Raw genomic sequence first — 27,085 nt, forward strand, 5'->3', positions numbered from 1 at the left:
TCATTCTACTCACCTGCGTGCATACTAAAAGTCAGTTACGCTGAATGAGTTCTAGTTAATCACATAATCATACAATACCTTCTTACATTTCATACTTAACCTCTTAACTTTCTTTCATACACACGTAAGTGTATATACTTTCATTCTTACCTTCATACTTTCTTTACATACATAATCATACGTTTTAAAGAGCCTTTCGCCCTATAACCTCACAGATATTATAAGGGTCTGGTCCCTAACATCACAGATATTATAAGGGTCTGGTCCCTACCATCACAGATATTATTAGGGTCTGGTCCCTTTATTCGTGTAACTGTACCGTACCTGTTCATACATACTTTCCTTGACAATACGTGCAATCTCCGAAGAGCGTTCACGTACCACCATCATAACATACATACATTATGCATACATCATATATTCATACACACATCATATATTTCTTCATACTTATCGATCATATCTTAACTACCATCTGACGGTACATGCAATATCCGAAGATCGTTCACGCACTGTCAAACAATCATCATACATAAATCATACAAGGCATACACTTACCACTTAAGATAAGTGTATTAACTATCACATCGAGTATGCACACAGCCCCGAAAACATAACAAGGAAGTGGGGCTAGAAACTCACCTCAATGCGGTTGCGTTCACCGTTTACGGTTATTCCCTTCTTGAGCTGTGCACGACTAACTGTATAATAATTATACGTATCAATAAACTATCACCACACATATCGTCTTTCTAGTTTATTCATTACCCGCAACGAACGGGGGTCCGGGGGCAGCGCCCTTGGCAGCAGGGTTCTAGGGGCGGCAGCCCCTAGCGGGGTCCAAGGGGCAGAGCCCCTGGCTGGGGTTAAGCTGCCAGGTCAGCTTGGAAAAATTTTATTTCCATTAACTGTCGTAACACATTTTCCATTATAATTTCGAATCATTAATATGCTACTTAAAAGTTCAAGGGCTTATTTGTAATTAAATCATTCTTTTCTAAGTCCAGGGACCATTCTGTCATTCTGTTAAACTTCTAATTCGTCACTCAGTTCTTAACGAATGGGAATTCATAACGAATTAGCCATTATAGCGAATCTGCCTTTGTAACGAATCAGGCATCTTAACGAACTGGTCCTTATAGCGAACTGGACCTTAACGAACTGATCTGTTCAACGAATGAACCCTATAACGAAGGGGGTTCATTCGTCCCTCTCCTAGCGAATGGCCTTAGCGAATCAGTTCAAGTAACGAATTGGACCTTCTAATTCGTTATCTCCTTTAACGAATGGCTATAACGAAATGGGGGGGGGGGGGTTAATTCGTTATCTTTTCCTTAACGAATCAGGACACGAACTAAGGCTAGTTCGTTATCTTTCCTTAACGAATCAGGACACTAACTAAGGCTAGTTCGTTATCTTTCCTTAACGAATCAGCTGGCGAATCACACCTACTTCGCTAATTACCCTTAGCGAATTAGGGTTAGGTCAGGGAATGTCAGAACATTCCCTGACGTCGCTAACCTCGTACCAACCTTTTCCGGCGCCGCCTTTCCGGCGCCGTCATTGCCGGAAAGCCGCCGGAAAAACGCGTTTTCACCGGAAAAACGGGTTTTAGCTCGTTTTTCACCGTTTTTCGTCTCGTTCGATCCAGATCTGAGCTAGGGTGACTCCTAAGCTCATCATAGGTTCGGTTTATACCCGAATCCACCCGGATCTCGTGACTTAAACGGTTTAACGGTGTCGGCTCGTCGTTTCATGATTAAATCTAACGGATTTAAGCTCAAACAATAACATACTATCATTACCTTGGGTCGGTTCTCGGTTTCCTTCTTGATATCGGTTTAGAGAGAGAGAGAGAATCTTAAGTGTGTGTTTTGGATGGTGTAAGGGATATGTGTAAATGAATTAAATGGAGGATTAAGGGTATATATATTTTTGATCATGGGCTTAAGCCCATGGTCTTTCCTTCATTCCTCCATAACCCAAGTCCATAACCCATATCCATTTACCCAACACAAGTCCATCTCGTATTCTATTCAACTAAACCGATAACAACCCGCTATAAAATAAACGAACTTTATTTTATTAATAAAACCGAAAGTAGGATGTTACAAGTTGATGACTGGAAAAAGCCGACTGACAACATCTTTAACGGAGGACTTAGCATTTCTAAATTTGTTTCCATGGCCTTGCCAGACTACGTAAACGATGTCATTGATGTTAAAATCTTAAATATTTACAATGAGGATTTTAAGCAAAACAAGAATGCAGATGTAAAGAAATTCGAGGAATATTTAACCTCAACTATTAAGATTGGAGTATCCTGCACCGCAGATTCTCCACAGCAGCGGATGGATATACAAGAGGTCGTACATGAATTACAGCATATTCTGGATATACTTCAAGATATTCGAGGTACATTGTTCTCTCTTTTTACTAACCATTGTAGAAAACTTTTATGTTTGTGTTGAACAAAATAGAGGTAATTAACAAGTTTGCACGAGGGTATTGAAAAAACTGCTCGTGCATCTAGAAGATAATTTTTAATATCAAATTTTTTTTGTTAAACTGAAAAGTAGTGATTATATCGAAACAGAAGGCAAGCGGACCGGCAACAAGCTATACCGCCACTCCTTTTGAATTACAAAACCCATTTTTAAAAAAAACTACATTGAAACTGCATTGGCATAATACCAGTGTTAGAAATGGCAATAACAAAAAACAAGAGAGAAAATAAACCGTCTAAAACTATCACATATAGAACATACGGTGTTGAACCATTGAACCCAAAGCCAGATAGAACCAACTATGAGCACTATATGGGTACTCAGGCCACCCTCGGGTATCCCCTTCGGCTTTATCGGCCACACCAGCGCCTGCCAGGGTCTTGGATTAGCTATTCGGCTGTGGAGGGGGGGGGGTATTATGAAAATGTGCCCTTTATGAGAAAGTTTTTAGTTTTTATAGAACAACGGATTTTTTATATTTAGGCTATCGCACCAATTAATCTTTTTATAACTTTATTTCATTTCCTTTATATGAAGTTTTTAATTAACACTAATTGTATTATGGTTTTAACATACGATGTATGCGACATCGACATGACTTAACCTTTTTTTTAGTTAATTGTCATTTTATTACATGTGGTTTGTTCAAATACACAATTTTAGTACCGTTTTTTAATTTATTGCAAATGGCTAATTCACGTTTCTAAAACTTGCTATTTTTGTACATTTTTCTAACCACGTCAACTTTTCTCGTTAAGTCAAGGATAAATTTAAATTTCAGTTATTTTATCATAAACTTAAAAATATATGTAGTGTCAGGGACTCGAACTCGCACCTATGATTGATATAAAGATTTAATAGGGGATGCACTAGCCAGTAGGACAGGGACACGTGGCTGACTTGTTCATAAACTAGTTCTGAATATTTTTATAGTCAACTTTGAAAGGCCTCAAATCCTTATAAACCCTAGAAATGTCAAAGTCGGTCATAACGGATCATGTGACGAGTTACAGTAACACATTCAGGCACAATTATGTCCTCCGATTCCGTTAATCAGAGCTGTTAATTCGCCGTTTAATCAGGTCAATTGCTACACATATTGTATTGAAAATTACGATTGATTTGATGGATGAGGTTAGGAAAGTTTGTTAAGAAGGAAATAAGGTAAATCGGTACAGTGGATGCTGGTACGTGATTCTAAATTGCGTGAATACTTAAGATTGTTGTTGTTGAAGACATGTGATGACTTTATATGGAAGTAAAACCGGCATGCAAGATGAACGAGACATTGAGCATGTGAATCGGTTGTTGTTTTTTGAATTATTGTATTGTGAAATGTCTTAAACGTTTTGGGTTGGGATTTAAAATGAAAATCCAGCGGTTGGCTAGAGTTGAGATGGTCGGAGTCTCGACGACGGTGAATGCTGGTGGGAGCCAGAAAAACGAAAGGGAAAAGGGGTGGGGGCTGTTTGGTTTAAGGAGTTGACACTATCAGTCCTTAGGATTTTGAAATGTCTAAAATTTAAACAAAACTCTAGCAAAAGAAGGGTGGGGGGTGGGGGGGTGGATTTTATTAAATGATTGATATAATATATGAAATTACCATTTTACCCATGACTTAACGGATAAACTTGACGGGGTTAGAAAAATGTACTAAAATGACAAGTTTTAGAAACGTGAAGTAGCCATCTGCAATAAATTCAAAAGCGATACTAAACTTGCGTAGTTGAACAACCCACATATACACTTAACTCCTTTTTTTCGGGGAAAAAGGCATCTTAACATAAATTAGAGAGCAAATAAAAACAACTTTATCTTGTGAAATGTTTTGCGACTCTAAACATCCCCAATTCGGAAGAATATTTAATCAAATATTATGTTGTTTCTTAATGAAAAATTATTGTTTTTTATTTTGATTATTTTATGTTGTGTTATATTTATTAGGGGCACCCGGTTAATATTTATATTTATGTTATATACTATTTTTGTGTTTTTGAAATATATAATTTTAGTTTTTATTTTTATATTAAAAGACGTAAAATAAATTTTACTTTACAAATCTGCCAAATAAATGTAGTGACTCAATTAAAGAAGCCTGTGATCTCTAGTTCGATCCTGATGGTGTCATGGTTTTACTACCAGTAAGCCTTCGGACATGTGGATTTTCCCTGAAACTGGATATAACTTGAAGGAGCTTAAGGGCTCCGTACGGCTGGTTTGGGCTAGCTGGCAGTGACCTTTTGCCATTGGGTCACTCGGTACGGAGTACCTAGAGGCATTTTATATAAGTTGCCGTTAAAAAAAAGTCCGTGACGTTCATAAACTCCCTAATTATAAGCTGCCAACCCCTAATTGTTCTATTTCTTAAAAAAATGATGCAAATAAAAATGGTAATATGAGGAAAGTGGTTCATAAAGTTGAATTATTTTCTAGTCCCTTTCATTCTTCTAACGGTTCATTTTACAAATAATAATAAAATAAAATAATAAATGATGAAAACTATATTCTTTTCAATTTTTTAACCTTTGATAATTTGCTCCATTTGCATGATCTTGCAGGTCTAACAATAAGCTTGAACTAGGGGGTTGAAAGAAACTGCATCCAAGAGGGTGTATGTCATCATTACATCTTTGTTACTATGTTGGACGTGTTTGTTATTTCTACTATGTCGGACGTGTTTGTTATTTCGCTTAATTTCATTGTTGACAATAAGTATATGGATATCTTGTTGGAACCAGGGGCACAACTATGTGGGGACCCATGGTGGCCCCGGTCATTGTCGTTTTCTTCGTTAGTAGGGTAAATTTCATGTTTTTTCACGAAAATGTTTATAGGTATTAAGCACGGTCACCCTCTATGTATATTTTCAAAATGCTACCGGTTACCATCGGTTTTTTTTAATATAATACCCATCGTTTGATTTTTTTTATAAAACCTCGCAGTATTTATTAACAAAAGTTAAAAAATAGTTATCGTAATAGTAAAAGATTTGTTTTTATAAATATTTTAGGTTTGTGCAATTTTTCTTCTAAGTACTCACCCTTAGGGATGAGATCGGTACCGTACCGGTACCGAATCTTGATCCCGAAAATCACAAATTTTTGGTACAATACCGATATCAAAATATACGGTTCGGTGCCGGTATTGAAGGTAATATTTGGGAAATACTGGTACCGAAACTCAAAACTTTGGTACCTATTCGGTACCGACAGTACCAAATTCGTACATGTACCAATACCGAATTTGTTTATCCCTACTCACCCTTCCTCTCACATTATAATGAATATTTTAGGTTTTTGTTGGTTAAAAATTATTTTATTTTTTTTATTGTAAGAACAATCGTTTGAATAAATGAAAACAAATATTTATATATAGATGCCATATTGTTTGATCCGACCCGACGCGAATCACTGACAAACCAAATCATCGGCCCGAAAATTTTTGAGTTCATGACTCCGGTCACCCCATGACTAAGCCCAAGTTTCACCACTAGTTGGAACACCCCCATATATAGGTGGTCTTAAGAGCTTGTCTTGGGATGCAACATATTATATAGTCATAATTGTGCAAGTTAAACAAATCAAGAAGTAACACGTATTTTACAAACTAAAAGAGAATGCCTTGTCACGATAGTAAGAACAGGTAATGACAACAACGAGAAGTAGGGCCGGCTCCACCATTTCGGAGGCCTAAAGTAAAACGAAAATCCGGGGGTTCTTTTCCATAAAGAAAACATATGTACAAGGTTAATGCAATAACTACTCAAAAAAAAAAACATACAGAGGCTAAAACGTATATTTAACAATGTTCTTTGTGACCATCAAAGGATGTTTTAGTTATATTCGTAATATAAAAAAATATGCATCAATTTGGTCTAGGCCGCCTATACAGTTTTCAGAGTACAAAACATGACAACGTTAAAAAAAAAATAGATGGTTGGATTCAAACTGGTGACACTAGGGAGATCTGATGGACTAAATGCCACTAAACTACAACAAATACAATACAATTATAACCAGAATTACATATTAGTACCTACATTAAATTCCTATATAACTTTATTTTTTAAAAAACTGGGGGCCTTAAAATGTTGGGGGCCTAAAGCCCTATCTTTATTTGGATGGCCCATGAGTCGGCCCTGACGAGAAGCTACATTACATAACACCAAACAGGATACATATATCATGCCCTCCCATTAACTTAGGTATTATGGGTTAGCTAGCTTTAACTAGCTAGTTGTGAAGTGGCGAAAAAAAAAGAAAAAAAGTTCGGTTGGTTGATGGAGGCCGGAGGGATATAGTGGCCACTAGGTTCGTCCGAAACCGGTCTTTTGTTGGTCTTATATATAACTCAAAGTATCGACTTAATGAGCGAACCTAGCATCATTATAAAGAAATATTCGAACACATTGATTATGATCCTAGTACACTTTATTTGTCATTTACATTTTGGTGGGATGGTAAGGTGATTAAGGTGTAAAATAGGGTGTTATGAGTTCAATACCTATAGAGTGTAATGTTTAATTGTTAAAAAAGAGTCATTAATAACTTTTAATAATATATAAAAACTATAAAAATTACTAACAAACATTATAAATGAGTCAATAAATTAGTAATAGCCCATAATCCCATATATAGTTTATAAACAAAGAGATATTGGTTTTTAATACTCTCAACTTTCACTCATTGGACAATAATACTCCCAACTAACGATTTGTCTCTCGCCACTCCCAACTTGTAACTTATTTTCTTATATCACTTTTGAACTTAACAAATCTTAACTTCGTTGGTTTTTTTTGCTGACGTGACATGTTTTTGATGATGTGACATGCTATGTGGAAAATACTTTATTTTAAAAATAAAAAAAAATTAACAACAAATACTAAATATATGTATATATATATACACAGAGAGAGAGAGAGAGAGAGACCACCACCACATACCTCCACCACTTCCGGCCTCTATCGCCACCTTCACCACCACCGCCAGCCCCATTACCTTAACCACCACCAGCCTCCATCACTGTCGGTCAAAATCCCTAACTCAAATAAGGTAGTTGTTGGTTAAAATCCCAAACTCAAATGTGGTTGCCACCGCCTCTGCGTTTGTCCAGCGAGTTCCCTGTTAAAAATAGAACAACAATTCGAGGTAATCATTTGCTCGTTGAAAAAACGAGTTGCAGGTTTCCGGGGAGCACCATATCTATCATTTCACCGCCCACCGCGACAACAATTACAACCCCCACCCTCAGCCACCACCCGTGTCTCAGCCAACCAGCTTCCAGAATTGTCTGCTCGCCGGAAAAATGAGTTGTGGGTTTCCGGCGGGCACCACCTACATCATCTATCCACCAGTGCACGCCTCTGAACCATCTCCATTGTCTGAAAAACGAGGTAACCGGAAAAATTAAATTCTTTGAAAAAATGAGGTCGTCGGAAATTGAGGGTGTTGCGGTTTTATGTTGAAGAAAGGAGATGACGTGGGACCCAAAACATACTGTTTAATTAACAAAAAATTCCACAGTATTAAGGAAATTAACAGAGTTAGGGTTCGTTAAGTTTGGGGTGCCAGAAACAAATAGGGTGAAAGTTGGGATTGGTGGGAGACAAATCGTTCATAGGAAGTGTTATCGTCCAATGGGTGAAAGTTGAGAATATTAAAAACCAATATCCCATAAAAAACCCTAAAATAATTCATATAATGGATTATTTGGCCTAACCTAATTAACATACTTAAACATAATACATAAATAAAAATTAAATAAAAAGTAAAAGGAATGCAGCCATAGATCAATTATGTTCTCGTCATGCCCTCATAACGATGTACTTTTGTGATGATAATGATTGTTATAAACTATTTACTTATTGTATATGGATTTGCAAAATAAAACATAAGGGATTTTATGTTAAGTTATGATTGAAGTTCTCAATGAGGATGAACGGCTTAACTGGTATTTGAGAAAAAGTGAAGATTTGGGCTGAAGACACAAGGTCTCAAGTTTAATATGATCTCAGCCGGGTTTTACTGCAGTGTAGAGGTGCACAAATCGGGTTTTTCAAATACCTGGTTCCGGGTATGGAACCGAGTTCGGGTATTCTATTTAAAACCCATACACTATGCATCGGGTTCGGGTCGAGTATAAAACTGGGTATTCTAAAAACGGATATATGAATATCTTACTTTGGGATATTATAAAACCCAATTTTCGGTTTTTTTCCAGACTTTTTACGGGTATGGATTGGATTTTTTAGGGGTTGTATTTTTTAAGGGGTATTGTTTGGGTATTTTTTAGGTACTTTTGGGTATATATCGGGTATTTGAAAAACCCGGTTTCGGGTTTTGGGTATTACCGGGTACAAATCAGGTCCAGTTCGGGTACGGGCTTTGGTACTGAAATGCATACCTTGTCCGTACCCTACGGGTAGGTCGGGTACGGGTTCAGGTATTAAAAACCCGGGTATAAAAAAAATCGGTTATGGGTTTTTTTTGGGGTCCGGTTCCAGGTTCGGGTTTTTTGTGCACCTCTACTGCAATGGGTCTTCGTGGGGCAGGCTTCCTCCAGAATAGTAGATTGTGAGCTTAGGCTACCTAGCGTTGTTTGCAATCGCGGACGTATGAGGTCGCCTATTACCCCTGGGTTACCCGAGTAGTCACGCTTTATGTCGTTCAAAAGTAAGTTATAATTAAATTTCTTAAATGTGAAGTACATTTGTATAAAATAAATCCGAGACGCTTAATCTATATGAAAAAGATTGAAAGAATTAAAGTTTGTACGATTAACCGAGTAGAGGGTCACCTTTGGCCTTTTACAGCTAGCCAGAAAATGAATTTTACACTAAACCATCTATGACGTGAATCAGATTTATTTAACAAAATTCTGCTAAGAAAAATTAGTTGGCAATGATGAGCGTATATTGGCGTTGAGTGTGTGCATGAATAGATTTCTTTGGAAGATATAAATAACAAGGGTTGAACTACTTCTTTGGTGAGGGTGTTAGGCGGTTCCGTTTAAAGGTTACTTATAAGATACTCCCGCCTTTGGAAGTTGAGGATTCCAGTCCTGCGGTGAACGGTAAATAGAACTAAGAGTAGGCTAGATGGGTATGTCAGTTATTCTAAAAAAAAAAAATCCAGTTATCACTTCTCAACATAATAACAATTAATATATAGGTTAAATATAATCGTTTCTCTAAATGATTTTTTTTTATCTACATCACCAATTCACGTTAACTAGTCTCGAAACTCATTTAATCACACTGACTAGTTATTGTTGCTCGTTGTGCAACCATTCAGGATCAAGCCTCATTGGTAACAATACCATATATTGATCCAACATTGTTAAAAAGTTAGTTTGATGTCTTTCATTTCAATATATAATCAGTTTGTTATTATTATTTTGTTAGGTTTATATTGTTTAAATGCTTGATGGGCTCGGATAAAGTTGCTGGGTTGGAGCTTAGAAGTTGGGCTTCGGATGGATGAATAGAAGGCCCATTATGCTTGCAATCGGCTTCGCAAAATAACCCCTTGTTTTAGATTCACATTTTTTTTAAATTTCTTTTTGTATTTTATAATCTAAGTTTAACACAAACCAAACTACATCTGGATAATGGGTAAGCGAGCAACAAGCTGCGCCGCTGTCCCCTTTTGGATAATGGGTAAGTTTAACACATTATTGTGTGTTTTAGAGTATTATTGTAATCAGTTCATCACAATGATGTCAAGGACGAACTGATATAACTCACGAAAACGTATACACACAATAATTAGTATTGAATAACTCTCAATATTATATCGAGAAAATATAACTCAAAAACCCCTATTACACATAACTCGTGTTTCTCTAGATGATCGGATAGAAGGTAATAAGTGAGCAATTATTTTTTTTTTTAAATCTGATCATGCAAGTAACCAGTGTACATATATCAAATTCAAATCAGGACGTCTCAAAATGACGTACCCAAAGTCCTACAAACTTCAATTAGTTACAAATTGATGCATCGTGACATCGCAAACACTCAAACCGAATAGACTTGCGGGTAAGTCACTCTAACCTATTCTCAAAACATAACATAAATATTACTTTTTTCAATGACCGATCTGGTTATTAAAGAACGAAACTTTACAATCCTTCAATAGAATGCTTATAAAAATAGAGGAAGGCTGGAAACAGTACCCACATGAGTCAGTCGGGATTTTTACACTATAATAGTACTAAAAAAAAGTTCACAAGGGACGGCCGACCCCCGTACCCAAGTAGGCCCATCCCTGGTTGCAAAGGGACTTTTTTCCTCCCAACTCACAATTTTAGACTCAAAAGGTGGTGTGGAGCAGTCTCTTGGAAATGGGTTCACAAAGAAAATGTAACTCACTCCAGCTAAATTGAGCTGTGTATGTTTGTACTTTTAGAATCTTTTTAGTTTGTAAATCTAAGATTTTAAACACACACAAGAGGGTATTTGGTAATCATGTGTTGAAGTCACATGGATCACACATGTTATTTATTATTATTATATAAAGATTTCTGCAAATTGTGAAGAATATGATCACTATTTGTCAAATCTGATTCACATGACAACCTCTTTAAAAACAAAACAACATATATATGACTCACATATGTCACACTAGTCAAACAAACCACCACCCTCTACTAGTCTACCTTACACACTTCTCTTAATCATTGATCATACCATATTATTACCATTATGCCCCTAAACACACACATTCAAACCTACACTAAAGTGGTCAATCTAGTTAGCCTATAGTTATACCACAATGTTCAAACTAGCATCTTTTCATTTTTTTATTATTTTTTCAAATGTATTTATAATAGCAACCCAAATCAAACATCATATTATCTATAACTACTTCTCACTCATTTTCTTTCTTCAAAACCATCATATTATCTACAAACCATGAATTCTAAGCCATTATTCTTCATCTTTTTCTTGATCTTCTTCAATCTTTCGGTTTCATCATTCGGTTACGACAAACCGAGTATTCCAAGAGCAAGATTCCAAGCAAGAAGACTGATGGCAACTCCATCTCTTACCTCGGTTTCTATTGATCCGTCTAAGCTCAAGGGTGCGGTCATGAACGACTTGCAAGCATCGGTGGAAGATAGTTTGAGGAAGCGACCGCCTAGCAAGTCCAACCCTTCACATAACTAGTGATCCATAGATTGTAATAGTACTTTGTGTAGAGATCAAAAACAAAAAAAAATATTTGAATTGATCTCTTTAATTTCCCCTATGTAGAAAGTTTTGAATTTAACACATAATATGTTATTTAATTCATAAGTTAATGTAATTTAGCTATTTTGATGCAATTATTATGTGTAGATGCAAGTGATTATTATTATATAATTTGAAATCAACACAACCACTGATTTTTTATTGTGAATATTGTTTTAATTTTTTGTATTATTGTTATTTTTTTAATTTTAGTTCATATGTTCTTGAGCTTTGTGTTTGCATCCTGCAGATCTGCCATGCTAGCCATTATGTAAGCCATGGTTTCTTGTCTGCTACTAACCAATTAATAATACATAATTTTTTTCAAAAGGGAATGTTTCTGCAATTGAGTGCATTTAACAACATGTAATGTCTATACAATTATTATATATGGTTGTCATGTCATGTTACCGTCAATTTTTTTAATACTACTACAGTACTACAAAATTTGCTATGCATTTCTTCATGTAAATAGAGTTAAGGCGCTCCCGAGCTACTCCAAATCTGCACGTTAAAAGCTCTACTAAAGCTAAATTTAAATGAGCTGGATGAGCTCATTTTTTATGACAAGCTTGAGCTTGACCTTAACACATCTAACTTTAGCTTGACTAGGCGCACAATCTAAGCAATCATATTATTCATATAAAAATACAATATTATTATATCTATAATTACATGATAATTAATTATTATTATATATAACAACAATAAATTAAGTTATGTAATATAAATAGAACTATTACTATCTACAAACATTATCAAATAAATACGCAAGCACATAAAAACAACTAAATAATTATAAATAATTAAAAAGTCGAGTCTAGCTAGATTGTAAAAATTACTCGTGAGCCAAGATCATGTTTTAAACATAAAACTCAATAATTATACAAGTCCAACTTTGGCTCACATGGTGGAAATCACTTTTGAATATATCCCTACACTACAATTAATTTTACTATAGTTTGTCTTAGTGTTCCTCTTTGTACAAGGACAAAACCCACACAATTAATTTAACTATAGTATGTGATTAGAGTTCACTATAGTTATATAACATTAATACTAATCTTACATACATATTTTACAAATTCAAGCACCCACAACGTAAAGAGCACATAAGGGTGGACGGAATGGGCCTAGATGGAGACAATACTGATTGGTACCGATGAGAACACCACCCCGTCCATTTCATGGAAAAAAAATCATTCCAAGCGGCTTTTCCAACCCGATAATCCAAGAGCCAACCGTCTAAATGAACCAAGACTTCAACTTCAACTTTTACACGTCTTCGGACACCCAATTTCCATATGTGGACGGTGGACCTCAACTTCGACATCAACAATGATGAAGACTCGTTCCCGAAAGACTGACACGCAAAGGAAAAAAAACCGGCATCATCAATCGACGATTCATTGGTACTAGTGATATATAACCGAGTTCACATCTTTAAGAAATAAATTGAACGAGCCGAAGATAAACAAATTACATACGATGTGAAGCAAAGTAAAAACAAGAACAACAAAACGTTACTAGAAATTTTTAGTGTAGTAAATTTAAATCACTAATATTAATATTAATATTAATAGTAATGATATTTGTGTATTAATTAATTAATTAATTAATTGTATGTTATCTTGTATGCACGTACATGGTTTCAAACGCTCCGACTCCCATGTTTGGCCAGTGTCGGGCCTATATTGTCGTTGAACAACAGACATCGGCCGAGATGGGAACCAGTATTCTTAGTAATGTCCACTAGTTTCAAGTATAAAGTTGATGGCTTGTTGGCTTTTAGACTAAAAGTTGACTGATGTAACACTAGATTTTTTTTCGCATGAATTTTTATAATTTCAAATATTTATTTTTAGGTATATTGATTTTTAATTTTTTTTTTTCGCATGAGTTTTAAATTTCAACTATCGCCTTTTGGTCGTTGTCGGTCCCAACTAACGAATTTGCTGCTGACGGTCCCAACTTTTAACATATTTGTTCCCAACGGTCCGTGACTAACGGAATCCTAACGCCGTTATTTGCAGGTTGCCATAAAAACGTTTTTGACCGGAAAACTCAACATTTTTGTCCAAACATCTTTGTAACTCTGTATCGGAGCTTTATGAACATTTTTCTAGTAAAAGCCTCAATTATTGAGGTCGCCAAAACCCTAAAACCATCGTCAGAAACGGTTGGTGGTGCTCAAGTGATGGTGCTTGGTCGGTGGTGAGTCAATTGGTGGTGATGGCGGTGTTCAAGTGATGTTTTTTGGAAATTTTTTTGACTTTTCCGACAAAAAAACGTTTTTCCGACGACTTGCAACTAACGGTGTTAGAATTCCGTTAGTCGCGGAACATTAGGAACAAATACGTTAAAAGTTGTGACCGTTAGCAGCCAATTTGTTAGTTGGAACCAACAGCGACCAAAAGGAGATAATTGGGACTAATAAAAACCAATATACCTTATTTTTCAGCTATAATGATATATTGGGTGAATAATATGAAAATGTGTCCAATTTACATATGAAAACCGATTTTAAGACAGATGATCGATGGTGTAAACCACTACCCTTCTTCGCTTTTTTGATTAAACTCATAACGGATTATCACACTTTTGTCAACAATATTGACACCCAAAAGAAGTTAGGAATTGGAGTGTATGGAAGGCTAGAAACAACATGGTCGTAAATGTTGCAATTTCGTCAAGTAAGATTGTGGATGACGTGAAGGCCCTCAATTCTATGTGGGTGAACTCGAGATCCAAAAAGATGAATATTGATTGGGAACATTGATGCACTTACTTTTAATGCTTTGACTTTGCAAGTGTTTTGTTTTGTGCTTGTCGGGTTACCAAGCTTCTCGCTAGATCCCTGTTTTTCTTTAATAAAATTCGCCATTAGAAAAAAGAGTAGAATTGTGAAAATGTATAAACATATGTACGGTGTGTTTGTCTACTAAAGTTGTTTGGGTGTGAAGGCCTTATGAGGCGTATTTCATGATCGTTCAATTAGATGCATATGAGGTCAGGTATAATAACTTAATTAGAGCCCATTTATGTTGTCTTTGTTAACAAATTAGTTGCCCTAGTTTTCTTCCATATGCATTCATGTCATGCAATCGTAATCTTTCGGTCTCAACTTAATACAGTAACATTGATATGAGTTATGAAGTGTGAATTACATACACATCCACGACTATTCTAACTTTGTACACCATAGAACCTTAAATGTTCTAATGCGCAAAGCCCTTAAACCTTAGGGAAGTGGTTTAAGGGGGGCAACACCCCTTGTAGGGTCCAGGGAGTTAAGGCTTGGTGTTGTCGAGGTGGAAGCACCATCGGAAGTTGTTTATTAAGGCTACTATTGAGTAGTAGTAGTAACTTAGCTCATTAGTAACCACGAGTAGTTGTGACACGGTTCATTAGTAATTGTGAGCAATAGTAACTGCGTGTAGTGGTTATTTAGTTTACTAGTAACTAGGAGTAGTACTAGTGATTTAGTCCAATAGTAACTTTGATCTGTAACCGCTTGCGGTAGCAACTAGCTTATTATAAACTACCAACAACGTGACCTAGGTCAGTAGTAATTATAAGCAACATAACACTTGGTTACTATTGAGCAACGGTAAGTTTCTACTGTGATTTTATTGATACAGCTATAATCGTCAATTCTTATACCCTTTTACGAATTAGAGTCATTGCTTCAACCTTTCAATATAGTGGTTCGACCCGTATATAAAGGAGTTATTTGGTCTTATCAACACACGAAATTCAAACCTAGTTTTCCTAGCTAATACATTCTTATTTTTTACAAAACTTTATATCTTATCCGATTATAAATTCCGGACATTCAAATATACTTTAATCTGAAAGTGACACGACTGATTCATATTCAAAAAGCTGTGTATGGCTGGGTGCGTTATAGAAGAGGTGGGTTGCACTTGCACAAAATACTAATAGTAAGATATCACATCAAACAGTTATAAATTGAAAGTTCCTACTATTTTTCGTGATAGGAAGTAATAGATGTCCCATCTTAACTTGATCTTAAAAGAACCCAAACTATTTTTGATAAATATACTATTTTTTAATTTTTCAAAAACGACAAATACAAATTATGTTTTATCCTGTAATCTTATCTTATGGATTATTAACTCTTTGAAGGGTGTTTGGTTTATCAATTTATCTTTTTTTTTTAATTAAAACACGAATGCTACAATGAGTTGAAATTTATTTAAAGAGTTGTGATTTAAAGAAATTTTAATTGTTTAAATAATGTATTAATTGTAAAATAATCATGTTAGGTTTTGTCGATATGATTTTATATCCAAAAATATAAGTAACATCATTAGATACATATCCCAAAAGAAAAGTTAATTGTTTATACAATGACGCTAATAAAATTAAACATTACTAGACAAGGGTTAGTGAAAATTCAGAAACGTTTAAAGATTTTCAGGTATATGGTTTGGTTTAACGAGCATATGATTTCAGGTAATTGGGCCTGTATCACATAATTCATACACATGAAAAGTTGTCAAAACTAAGCGCGTACTTGAATACTCGTCCAATGCATGTTCCGAACATTTTAGACTCATAGAATTCCTATCGGGTTCATGCTTTTTTTCATTCGTAATTCTTCTCAGTTAATCGGGGTCTAACCCTCTATGATTGATTCATATAAGGTTAGACATGTACAAATTGATTTTAAATCCAAACTAGTTCGGGTTGGTCAACTCTTGGTCAAAGTTTGTTGGGGTAAACCAAATCGGATTGAAAACCGGATCAGGAGAAAGAATGTTCAACCCGCTCACCCCGGTTTGGATCGAGGTGAAACCAGCTTGGGAAAAAAACGGTTTTGTTTTTGCATGTTTTTCAAATCGGGTCGGTTCCAAACTAGTATACGACCTGTCGGGTTGGACCGGGTTCTAACTAGTTTTCGGCAAAACGGTTATTTTGGTGTAGTGGGTCTGTTATTAACTGGGTTGACAGGCCCAAACTGGTTTCCTACACCTCTATATGAGGCTACGTTATTATAGAATTCATGAGCTAGAGGTGCACAAAAAACCCATACTCGAAACCGGACCCGAAAAAATATCCGGAACCGGTTTTTTTTATACCCGGGTATTCTATACCCGAAACCGGAACCGACCCTACCCGTAGGGTATGAATAGGGTATGCATTTTGAGGTCAATACCCGTACCCGGAACCGTACGTGATTTATACCTGTAAATACCCGGACCCGGTCATACCCTATACCCGATACCCGACACCAATTTTCTAATACCCGAAATAATACATGAGTTTTTATAGTATGTTTTTATGTTTACTTCATAACTTTTAAATTTAAGATTTTGTAAAATGCATATTACTAAGTAAATAATTTGTAATTAAGTGGATTTATGGTTTTTGTAATATAGTTTAAGTATTTTTATAAATTACAAAGCAAATTTAAATTTAAACAAATTAAAAAATGTATAAAAAAATACAAATTCAAAACCGGGTATTAATACCCGGTCGTACCCGGTTCCAATACCCGACCCGAACCCTATCCGATTTCTCTCAATACCGAATTTTTCAATACCTGTTCATACCCGAAACCTATTCCATACCCGAACCGTGGTATTAGAAAAACCCGATTTATGCACCTCTATCATGAGCTAGGTGTTTACAACTATGGGCTACAGTTCATTAATGGATCTCCAAATTGGGCTACTAGCCTACTAATTTCCTTTCAGTTGAATTATAAGATAACATATCGGTAAATGATAAATTAGCAAATGGATCACATGGGCCTTTAAAGCATCCTGATTTGGACATCTTTCCAGCAAAAAAGATCTTTGCCTTTATTTATTTTTGTTTTTGTTATACTAAAGCTAAAAGTCGAATTATAAGCCACTTTTATGTGAAGAATACCAACAATCCAAAACATTACAATAATATAGATATTGATAGTTAATATTATTTATAATCCTAGTATAGATTATTCTAAACTAGTAATCTTTAGATTTTAATCTCTTCGACAAGAATAGAATGGGTTTTAAAGATTGAATTGAAGAATGCAACGTCGACGCGTGGTTCATAAAACAACTAGAAGTGTATATTGGAAATGTCTTCTTATAGCACATTATTAAATATTAAGACCTTAAGATACATTTTTGGACTAAAAGGGTTATATAGGCCAAGCCTGATCAATGACCAAAAGCGTAATTTACTCACTTATTTCTAATAATTTTCAAGATTCTGGAATTTGGCCAGTATGTATAATACATTTTCAAATTTGAACCCGAACCTCGGTGTGCGTATGTTGAAGGTGCACGAGACATTGCGGTTTTGGATGCAATGCTTGAATCAGGAACAAAGAAGGGAGCATTTGTGAAAGTGAAAAACTTTAGGAGATAATAATATCGCGTTTTAATGAAAAGTTTAAATAAACCAACTTCTCTAGATAATATGATTGTATAACTAATTACCACTCAAAGCATTATGATTATAACTTTGAATTATTCAAATGAAATCTGGCCATGATTCAGGTAGGCCCGGTTTTGATTCTATGATCTTACTAAACCTGTTACATTGTGTTTGAATGTTTGATCTCCAAATCTGCTGCTGCATAAGCATGACTTTGTCAGTGTCAGCAAATAATGAAATAAAGCTAGGATTTGGTGTGATCTGCACACATCAGTTTTTATAAGTAAATCTCAGTCCAGTATGGTGTCTTTGGGTCTTATTTCATATTAGCTAAATGATTTAAGCAATCAATTATTCAATGTATATATGTCAAAACCAGAAGAAGAAATTAAATGAAAGTTGAAGCATTCAAAACAAAAACAAAAAAAAAAGTTAGTCCAGCAGTTGCTTTTGGACCCATGAAACCTGCCCATCACAACTTGCTTCTACTTCAGTTTTCCTACATGGAAAATTAAATAACACACATTAGTTAATTAACTTTTATACTAGGTTAACATCTAAATTATTGATTAATAAAATATCCTTTTTTACATGTATATGCTATATATTAGATGATAAACATAAGTAACCATATGCTAAGTGCCTAAGTCTATTAACATAACATAGTTTTCGTAAAACTCGTTACAATATACATGATATCATTATCTTGAAACATAATTTTTTTCTTAAATGTTTTTTTAAATTTTTTTACACATACACAAACCACTCAGTTCTATAACTTTGATATACTTTCACACTTAAAACGTCTAAAATTAGAAACACGTGAGAAAAGTCGGGTTAAATTGCCAACCATAAAATCCTTGACCAATTTAACATATTTGTTGTGGGTTTATTAATTTATTTTTATTTAAATAAACAGCTTAGTTCTTGTACAAAAATCTCATAACTCAATTCAACTTGATTCAAACCGAACCAAGTCAAAGTTTTGATGTTAAACTCTTCACATAAATGATTATAGTAAAATGTCGCGAGTCAAACGTTCAAGGGGGAGGACGTGTAGGTTTTGCTTCTGTTGATACGTGTTATGAGCGTGTGCTCAACATGACACCACAATAGCCGGGATCAATTTCCTAATGAGTTCAAGATGTGACGAAACCATTAACTATACACGGACCGGAAAGGTTAACAAGACATAGATGTATCCATAGTTGGATACTTGTTGGGACTAGCATAATCAATCAACATTTTGTGTTGTTTGGTTCACCATATCTTGTTTTTTTTTTTTCGAACTTGTTAAGATTGTATATTTCATAGAAACATCCAAACGATTTACAATGAAGTGGCAGGTAAACAGGCAACAAGCTGCGCCGCAACCCCCTTTTGGATAGCAAACCCAATCCGACTAAAAACAAAGTTTTGATTCTTATGGGCTGATACATTACTATACACAACTTTCTGAACCCTATTCAAAAGGTCCACGGCATCCGGAGCTAAGAAACCAAAAGTGTCAAAGGCGAAGAGGATAAACACGTGTTGATTCTCCAAACAAGCTCTCTTGTTGATAAATGATTTGTGAAAGAGACTTATGGTGGGATTTTTGGGCAATTGAGTTATGGTTTCGTGTGTTGATTATCTAAACTTGTTTTAATACAAAAAAAATATCAATTCTTTAGAAGCATAGACAAATTAAGTAACAAGGTTTATTATTATTGTTTTAAATAATATAAAAATAAAAAACTTAAGTTTCTAGTAGAATTTTGTTGTTCCAATTCCAAAGAGTTGCTAAAGAGTTGGTGGGTAGTTACAACCTCACCAATTTTGTTATACGTAATAAATCAATTTATATCTTAAAAACAGTTAATTACTATTATTCGGTTATGGTAAAATACAATACTTTCTTGAATAATATTAACTAGCTACACTACAAACTACAATCATAAAAAACAATTCATGCTTAACTATTTCGTGTAGTAAAATACGAAAAAATGGAAAAAAAAGAAAATTAACCCGTATTAAAAAATCAAAAATTATGTGATTTAACATTCATTAGGGGCCGACACGAGATTTGTTGTCTCGTTCTTGATATGTATATGTGTTGTAAATATTTTCATTTACTTATATCAACATACTTTGATTTTGATTGAAAACGATGTAAATACATCACACACATGTGTGTAAAAATTTGATAACCGGACAAGTTACATAAAACACGTAATTGTAACTAGTTTATGTGATTTTTCGGATTAGAAAAGGGAAATTTATATACCATCCATATGTTTACATATAGTTCGTTTATATCAATTTAGTATAGTTGATAGTAACTTTTTTAAATAAAGAATGTTGTGTATTGGTTGACAATAATCTTACTTTCAAAAATCTCTTTCAACGGTTCAATCTTTCGACTATTTTTTGTCTCAATGGACTTCTGTTAAAAAAACAGTTACCGTCGTTAAGTTTTTTTCCCAATGTTCAAACCGATGTTTTAGGACCTTTGGTCGGAAGAATGATACAAGTCAACTGATGTAAAACTTATCTCGAAATGATGATCCAAACGACAAAACGTACAGTGTTTCAATTCGAGTGTTTGAATTTAATTAAGTCATTTGAACCACCGTTTCAAGATAAATTTTACATTAGTCGACTCATATTTTTCTTCCAATCAAAAACCCTAAATTGAAATTTGGAATAACACTTAACGTGTTAAGTGTATTTTTACAGAGGTCAATCGTAAGAAAAATAGTCGAAATATAAGATCGTGGCATGAATATTTAAAGATAAGATTATTATTTGTTAATATACAAAAATATAAAATTATTTAATTTCAATTTACCACTAGATAAATATGATACTTATGATACTGTTAGAAATTCATGATGCATATATACTAACCCCTAACATTTATTTCATTACAAAAAAACAAAATACATGATCTACTACAAACAAGTTACCCCTATATATGTTGTGTATGCTTATACTTTTGCTAGCTTGAGTCTTCCATAATTCATAATTACTCCTTTTTCCATGCAATAATTTGTCCATTACTCCTGAAAATATCCCAAAAAAAATTGATCAATATTCAACATGCACCAACGTCCACCACCGGAAGAATTTGCCCTCCGGGAAACGGCCCCGAAAATAGCCGGAACAGGCAGGTACACGGGCGACAAGCTAACAACCACGTATGACCTCGTGGAACAAATGCAGTATCTCTATCTCCGAGTGGTTAAAGCCAAGGACCTCCCACCAAAAGACGTCACGGGAAGTTGTGACCCGTACGTCGAAATCAAACTAGGAAACTACAAAGGCATCACTCGACACTTCGAAAAGAAATCGAACCCCGAATGGGATCAAGTGTTCGCCTTCTCACGTGATCGAATTCAAGCGTCGGTGGTTGAAATTATTGTCAAAGATAAAGATGTTGTCAAAGACGACTTCATCGGCAAAATCTCGTTTGAACTTAACGAAGACGTCCCGACAAGACTCCCGCCCGATAGCCCACTGGCACCGCAGTGGTATAAGTTGGAAGATAAAAAGGGGGACAAACTTAAATATGGCGAGATCATTCTCGCTGCTTGGAAAGGAACCCAGACGGACGAGTGTTTCTCGAACGCCTGGCATTCTGACGCCGCCACGGTTAACCGTGAAGGCGTGTCCAAGACTCGGGGAAAAGTTTATTTGTCCCCAAAATTATGGTAAGTTTAAGCTTAGTGGTTGTGGGTTAGAGTCTTAACATATGTGTAGATTTAAAAGTAGTATTATAAGTTTTTGAATAAACCATTTTAAAAGTAATAATAATATTATTATTATTATTTTAAATGTTTAACTCATACACTCTCTAATATTACTTTTAAATCTACAGTTAATTACAATAAATCCTAACTAATATCGGCGTGTTAACAGGTACGTTCCAGTTAACGTGATCGAGTGTCAAGACTTGATCCCGGGTGATCAGTACAAGCCGATGGAGGTATGCGTAAAGGCGGCATTGGGTAACCAATTCGCCAGAACGAAAATCTCTTCGGTGAAGACGATAAACCCGGTCTGGAACCAAGATTTGGTACTCGTCGCAGCCGAACCGTTCGAAGAAGCATTAATGTTAACAGTTGAAGATCATAGTACCAAAGATGAAATACTAGGAAAGTGTTTGTTGCCATTGTACTCAATTCACCGTAGATGGGACCACAAAGCAGTCCATTCAAAATGGCATAATCTTGAGAAACATGCGGTGGTTTCGGGCGAAAAGAAAGAGCTTAAATTCGCAAGCCGGATTCATCTTCGGGTGTGTTTAGATGGGGGGTATCATGTTTTGGATGAATCTACGAATTATAGTAGCGATTTAAGGCCGACCGCGAAGCAGATATGGAAATCGAGCATTGGGATTTTGGAGCTCGGGATCATTAGCGCGAAGGGGTTGTCGCCGATGAAAACACGCGACGGTCGAGGGTCAACCGACGCGTTTTGTGTCACGAAGTACGGGAACAAATGGGTTCGAACGCGGACAATTATCGATAGTTTTTCGCCTAGCTGGAACGAGCAGTACACGTGGGAGGTTTTCGATCCGTGCACGGTGTTAACAATCGGCGCGTTTGATAATGGGTTTTTACACGGGGCGAAACATGATTCGAGGATCGGGAAAGTGAGGATTCGGTTATCGACGTTGGAGACGGAACGAGTGTATACACACTCGTACCCGCTCATTGCTTTACACCCTTCGGGTGTAAAGAAAATGGGCGAGGTACAATTGGCTATGAGGTTTTCATGCACGTCGTATATTAATATGCTCCATAAATACTCACAGCCAATTCTGCCTAAGATGCACTATGTGCATCCGCTGGCAATGAGTCAAACCGATAAACTAAGACACCACGCGATTCAAATAGTCTCTAGTAGGTTAGCTCGGGCCGAGCCACCGTTAAGGAGAGATGTGGTCGAGTATATGCTAGACGTTTCGTCACATTTATGGAGCGTGCGAAGGAGCAAAGCGAATTTTTTTCGAATAGTGAACGTGGTTAGCGGTTTTGTCGGGTTGGTCAAGTGGCTCGACTCAGTATGCCAATGGACCAACCCGCTCACAACTCTTTTAATTCATGTACTCTTTGTGTTACTAATATTGTCACCCGAAGTTTTCTTGCCTACATTTCTTTTGTACTTATTTGTGTTGGAATACCGTATGCCCGAGACACATAATTAGGTTAATGTGGCTAGTTGTATTTGATCCAAGTCGGGTCATACCCAATAACGAGTTAGACACACACCAATTATGTATTTGTTAAGATAAGATCTATGAGACAAATACAGAACACGATACATTCAGAAAATCGGGTTTCTGAATACTTACTTGAAAGTGTTAAATAAATTAATTTTATTCAAATAATTATTATTGGAATGATTATTTAACTATGTGTTCTTTTATAAAATGGTTTATAAAAGATGGGGTGTTTATATATTTTATAAAGTATAAAATAAATAAAAAAATATATATATAAATATATATATTTGGGGCCGGTTTTGGGTGGGCCCCACACCCCAAAGTTTTGGTCAATATTTTGTCATGGATGTAGTGGAGGTTGAGTAATCTTCACTTGACCAAAATAAAACCTAACACATGACATGAAAAGATTTGATTGTTTTTGAATGAGATTATATATATTCAAACAAGTAACAATTAAGTCTTTCAAGTAAGCAAACCAACTCTTTCTTTCTTTCTTGGTTTTGGTTTTCGGCCAAGATCATAAGGAAGAGGCTCGGGTCTCGATTATTCGTGTTCAAGCTCCCTAACATAGCTTGGTGTGTATTGGAGGCTCGGGGTACGAACCATTTGAGGTTTTCTCCTTGAAAGCTAGCCAAGAAACATCATCATCTTCTTCAACCATCAACTACATCTCTTAAAGGTTTAAGAATGTAAGTTTTACAAGCTTTGATAGTTTAGTTTTTCCCGTATCATTTGATCCTTGCTTCGGGTTTCTAATATATAGATTATTGGTAATCTTATAACATGAATAAATTAGGTTGTTCATGTACACATTTCCTATAAACTTGTAATATATATACATATATATACACATGGATACATATGTTTAGTTTGTTTATATCACGCTTCCGCCTTAATTGTGACTAGTTAAATGGTTAACTAAGTTTAAAATATCCATAGAAACCCAACAAATGGCATCAAGAGCCGGGATACGGGAAACTAAGCTTCGGGTTTTCGGTTTTATATTTTCCCCTTGAAAGATTTTATACAAAAATTAACATGCATGATTTTTTTTTGTATTTAATCTTGTTATAATTTTTGGCTTTGTTCAAAAAAAAATATATATATATAAAACCGAGTAAATGGGCCGAAGCCCAATTCGGGTGATATTGGGCCGAAGCCCACTTGTTTTGGTTAATGGGCTAACCGAAAAAAAAGGGGGGGAGAAAGTGAAATGGGCCGAAGCCCATTTTGGTTAAATGGGCCGAAGCCCATGAGACTTTCTATTGGGCCGAAGCCCATGTGTTTTGCACATGTGGGCCGAAGCCCATAATCAAATTATTGGGTTAGTCTAGGGCCAATAAGGTGTTTTGGAACGGGTTCCTAAGACATAACGGGTTATGTTTGTTAAAACTAGACCGAGCCGTAGACCAAATGGATGTTTGTTGTGTTTGTAATTAATTATTCAAAGTTTCGGTTTGTAATAATTAATTAGGGGCAATTTTGTAATTATTTATTCATATGGGTATGTAATAAATAGATTATTTGCAATATCTTTATTTTATAGAAAAATGTATTAGGACATTTGTTTTGTAAAATTAAAGAAGGTTGCAAAATTGGAAGCTAAGGTCCAAGTTCAAGCCCAATGGATTACAACGGGCTTGAAGAAGATGCTTGACGCATTTGGATGCGGGATCAAGTGGGAGCTACAACATCCATGTGTCGTGTGTCCCTTAGGATCGGACCTAAGACACACACTTGTTTCGGCTAACAAGTGTGGTCTAACTTAGTGGCTCGTGTCTAGTATAATTGTGTATGCTTGTTAATTGATTGTTTGATTATGTGGTTGCTAGATATTAGGATATCAACTTCGTCACATAGAATTAATTAACAAAGCATAAAACGGGTTCTAATAATTATCGGTAATTACGTGACACGTAGTTTAATAAAATGGATTTATTAACTAGCCGTCTCACGCCCATAATAAAATGGTTTTATTATAAATTAGAATTTTTGAAAATGGTTTCAAAATTATCATGTTACTAAATGCATGTTAGAACATGATTTAAAGTTTTACAACTAGAATTATTAAAACTAAAAATCCCTTTTAAAATTAAGGATAACAAGTTAAACACCATCCTTTTGTATAACGCTTAACATATTAGTAAGCTCTTAGTGGGAAAAAGGTCACCTAACTGCGTAGAGTAAATTAATATGTTGAGGTAATATTGGCATATAAATGGGAAAAAGGTCACCTAACCGTTTGTATATTGATATTACAAGTTGATACAAGTAGGACGACTTAAATTAGAACCATGTGAAGAGGGTCACCCAAGCATGGGGTCTAATAGGTGTTGATGGGATAAACATGCCGACACGAAATATGATTTCGAACCGGTCCCATAAACTCTAGAAGTTGCAAAAGGGTTTGCAATTGTTATGAATAACTACCTTGATAAACCGACAATGGGAAAAAGGTCACCTAACCGGAGTCGTGTTTATCGTTGGATTCTAGATTTTAATTATTAATTATATTTGGTATATATAAAAGGGTATTAATAATTAAAATTTGTAAAACACTAAAATGAACTTAATTAAAATTCTGCAGATGGCCGCACACGTCGACGACAACATAATCCCTAACGTCCAAAATGTATCTCTCCGATCTATTCTCGCTAAAGACCGTCTTAACCACAATAACTTTTCGGATTGGTTCCGAAATTTAAGGATTGTTCTAAAACAAGAAAAATTATATCATGTTTTGGAAACACCTATCCCCAACGAACCGGAAGAGGGAAGTGAGGTCGAATACATGAATTGGGTCAAACACACGGAAGATTCCATTCAAGTGTCATGCCTCATGTTGGCGACTATGGTTCCCGTAATCCAAAAGGATTTCGAAAACCATAATGCGTACGACATGATTACTCAACTTAAGGAAATGTTCCTCAAGCAATCGAGGGTTGAAAGGTTCGAAACGGTTCGAGCCTTGCATGCATGTAGAATGGATGATAATCAACCAGTTTCAACTTATGTACTTAAGATGAAAAGTTACATTGATCGCCTCGCCAAGCTCAATTGTCCCATCTCAAAAGAGTTAGCAACGGATTTGATCCTTAACTCTTTGTCGAAAAGGTTCGACACATTCGTGTTAAATTATAACATGAACGGGTGGGACAAAAACATTGGAGAACTTCACTCGATGCTTAAAACAGCCGAGGCGAGTATGGGTAAAAGGGTTTTACCCGTGTTTGTGATCAATGTAGGTGGATCGATCTCAGCCCAATCCTAAGGCTAAGGTAGCAAAAAGAAAGGGTCCTCCTGTGCATCTTAAGGGTAAGGGCAAATCACCGGTTATGGCAAAGAAACAAAAGGTTGTGGAACCGAGGGGTCATAAGGATGATCCTTGTTTTGGTTGTGGGGAGACCGGACATTGGAAACGCAATTGCCCGGTCTACCTAAAAGAGCTAAGAGACAAGAGGAATGCGGGGCATGCCTCGGGTAATGTCTTTATGATTAATATTGAGCTAAATCTTATTTCTTCTAACACATGGGTATTGGATACCGGATGTGGAACTCATATTTGCAATTGGTTGCAGGGGTTCAAAAGGAATGAAGACTTAAAGAAGGGCGAAGTGAGTCTTTTCATGGGCAACGGTGCAAGGGTGCACGTGGTCACTAGAGGAGACTTCACTTTATCGCTTCCAAGTGGTTTGGAAGTTGTTTTGAGAAATGTTTTGTATGCTCCTAGTTTGATTA

At 35.7% G+C, this 27,085-nt stretch overlaps 1 protein-coding gene across 1 annotated transcript; it reads left to right on the forward strand.

The window, feature by feature from the left end:
• Positions 1–21,168: 21,168 nt before the first annotated feature.
• On the forward strand, positions 21,169–23,326 carry LOC143612270 (FT-interacting protein 3-like). Its single transcript, XM_077086293.1, has 2 exons — positions 21,169–21,827; positions 22,036–23,326. The coding sequence occupies exons 1-2, from the start codon at positions 21,217–21,219 to the stop codon at positions 23,324–23,326; spliced, it is 1,902 nt and encodes a 633-aa protein (XP_076942408.1). The 5' UTR covers positions 21,169–21,216.
• The last annotated feature ends 3,759 nt before the right edge of the window (positions 23,327–27,085 follow it).

The sequence above is a fragment of the Bidens hawaiensis genome, unplaced genomic scaffold (assembly GCF_021521415.1).
Source record: "Bidens hawaiensis isolate Kalapana, Puna unplaced genomic scaffold, B.hawaiensis_p1.1 tig00034181_1, whole genome shotgun sequence".
Taxonomy (NCBI): domain Eukaryota; kingdom Viridiplantae; phylum Streptophyta; class Magnoliopsida; order Asterales; family Asteraceae; genus Bidens; species Bidens hawaiensis.